The 2,057-nt window shown below is 53.7% G+C and overlaps 1 protein-coding gene across 1 annotated transcript; it reads right to left on the bottom strand.

Annotated features, from left to right (window-relative positions):
• Window positions 1-293: 293 nt before the first annotated feature.
• On the bottom strand, window positions 294-1,825 carry LOC134479071 (uncharacterized). The gene is made up of 3 exons (XM_063261347.1): window positions 1,648-1,825; window positions 1,066-1,245; window positions 294-790 (listed from the first exon to the last, which is right to left on the bottom strand). The coding sequence occupies exons 1-3, from the start codon at window positions 1,823-1,825 to the stop codon at window positions 294-296; spliced, it is 855 nt and encodes a 284-aa protein (XP_063117417.1).
• Window positions 1,826-2,057: the final 232 nt, after the last annotated feature.

Here is a 2,057-nt window from a genome sequence, read left to right on the forward strand (position 1 = left end):
ACGAGGGTGTCTGTAGGCTAATCAAGCTCCCTTTGCTGATTGAACTCTAAAAGTCTGTCATTTCTCAAATGATACACAGTTCCTAAAGGGCAGGTGGAAGGATCCAAGTCAGTGAAAGCTCTCAAAGGTCCAAGTTCCCGCGAGAATCTTCGCAGGATTTCTTCACAGGCAGGCCCTGGGTCTCTAAGTGGAGTGTCCCCAGGCCCTAAAGGTGGGATCCTCAGGATAGGCAGATGGTTTGGTGCTCGCTGAGGACACAAAGCCTGCCTGCTGGCCTCTCTGGCCTGATGTGCTCAGCCCAGGGTGCCGCTTGCAACCCACGAAGGGTTAAGAGATGTGAAGGGCAGTGGCCTGCTCTGTGCACCACTTAGCTGTCCTGGGTTGTAGGGCCAGGTGTATCTAGGCAGGCTGGCCTGTGCAGACCAAATGGAATTGACTGTGTGAAGAGCCCAGTGCAGGGCTGCTCCCGCGTGAGACAATTGCCAAGTGAGCCAGGCGCGCTGTGAGACAGTGGGCTCCCTGCTGCTGGAAGGCCCAGGCAGGAAGGCACCTCCAGGGGTTTGGAGGTCGTCCAGGGCCACCTGCAAGGCACCCATGTTGGTGAAGACTCTGGACATCAGCAGGGAGAACGTCGGGAATGAGAGGGCTTCCGGAGAAGGGTGTCTGCGCCTCTTGGCTGAGTTGTATGGGGCACCATAGCTGTCTCCAGAGGGCCTGCGCTTCAGAGTCCTCACAGGAGATCTTAGCTGGGGCCTTCGGTCCTTTACATGCAGTTTTGTGTGCGAGGAATCTGTGGCAGAGACAATGGGCATTACTCAGAGTGCACACTGATTTCACCCAGCAGCCTACCCTACCATAACACCACCGCGAAAGAGCTCTTGAAAGAGCTTTTTCCATGCCCTGATAGGGTCTGTTTCATGTCCTGTGGAAACACACCCTCCCCACAGTGCCTTAGCACTGGAAGCCCCAACGAACCAGTCACCACCAGCTGTGTTCTATGCACGGTTTGCTTAGCACCCAGGGCATTTGCCCCCTCGGGTCTGCTTCTTCAAAGCCCAGACCTACCTCTCCTGTGGCTGGAGCCATGCTTTTCCCTTCCTATCTCTCTGGAGGAAAATGGTCTGGCCCTCCTCTTCTCATCCAGCTCGTTACTTCTCTTGTCAGGTCTGCAGGAGGAGACAGCCCAGCTTTGCCCAGATCGCTTCTGCCTGGGGACCTTAGGCTCCAAACTTGGACAGGTGTTCTCTGTGGGGACAAGAGGTAATTGGTGAAAGGTCCCCAACCTTCCTAAGGAAAGCCTGAGATAAGGCACCATGAGGCCAAGCTCCTGGCACGCCTTACAGTCCCATGCAGAACCCCACTACTTTTCTATTCCACATCCCCTCTTTGGTGAAGGCTTACACATGCTTGGGATGTTCCCAAGTTGCTTCAACAAACATTCCAAAATACAGACCCAGTGACCCTTGGCTGACCTAGGCTCACCCCAAAAGCAAACACAAACACACACACACACACACACACACACACACACACACACTCTCTCACAATTTGTTATCAAATGTGCAGTGAGGGCACCATGAAGAGTGCAGCCGACCTCCTTCCTCAACTTCAACAAGCCTACCAGTAGCTCAAAGATGGAAACCCTACCTTTGCCATTGGCAGAGGACTTGGAACGCGGGCCACTGTTCTCCCCACCTTCAGAGGACTGTTTCTCTTCTCTCTTCTGCTCTAGGGGCTGCTTTCTCTTGGAAGGAGATACGATGGGCATCTCTAAATTCACAGGTCCAGGCTCCTCCACTTGTGCTTCACTCCTTTCTGCCTCCATCTTTGGCCGGAGCTCACGGGCAAATGGTGCTGATTGTAGAGTTGATTGGCCCTAAATACAGTCCTGAAACTCCACCCCCTGGCAGAGCTCTTGCAGGAGCTTTCGCCAATCCCTGTCAGGCCACACCCAGGAATAGGGAGGGGCGACTTAATTCAATCTAACTCGAGGAATATTCCTTCTGGTTGATTGCCATGCTTTCTCTACTAAATTGGGAGGGTTTGAAGCTGAAGGC

Source organism: Rattus norvegicus, chromosome 5 (genome assembly GCF_036323735.1).
Source record: "Rattus norvegicus strain BN/NHsdMcwi chromosome 5, GRCr8, whole genome shotgun sequence".
Classification (NCBI taxonomy): Eukaryota; Metazoa; Chordata; class Mammalia; order Rodentia; family Muridae; genus Rattus; species Rattus norvegicus.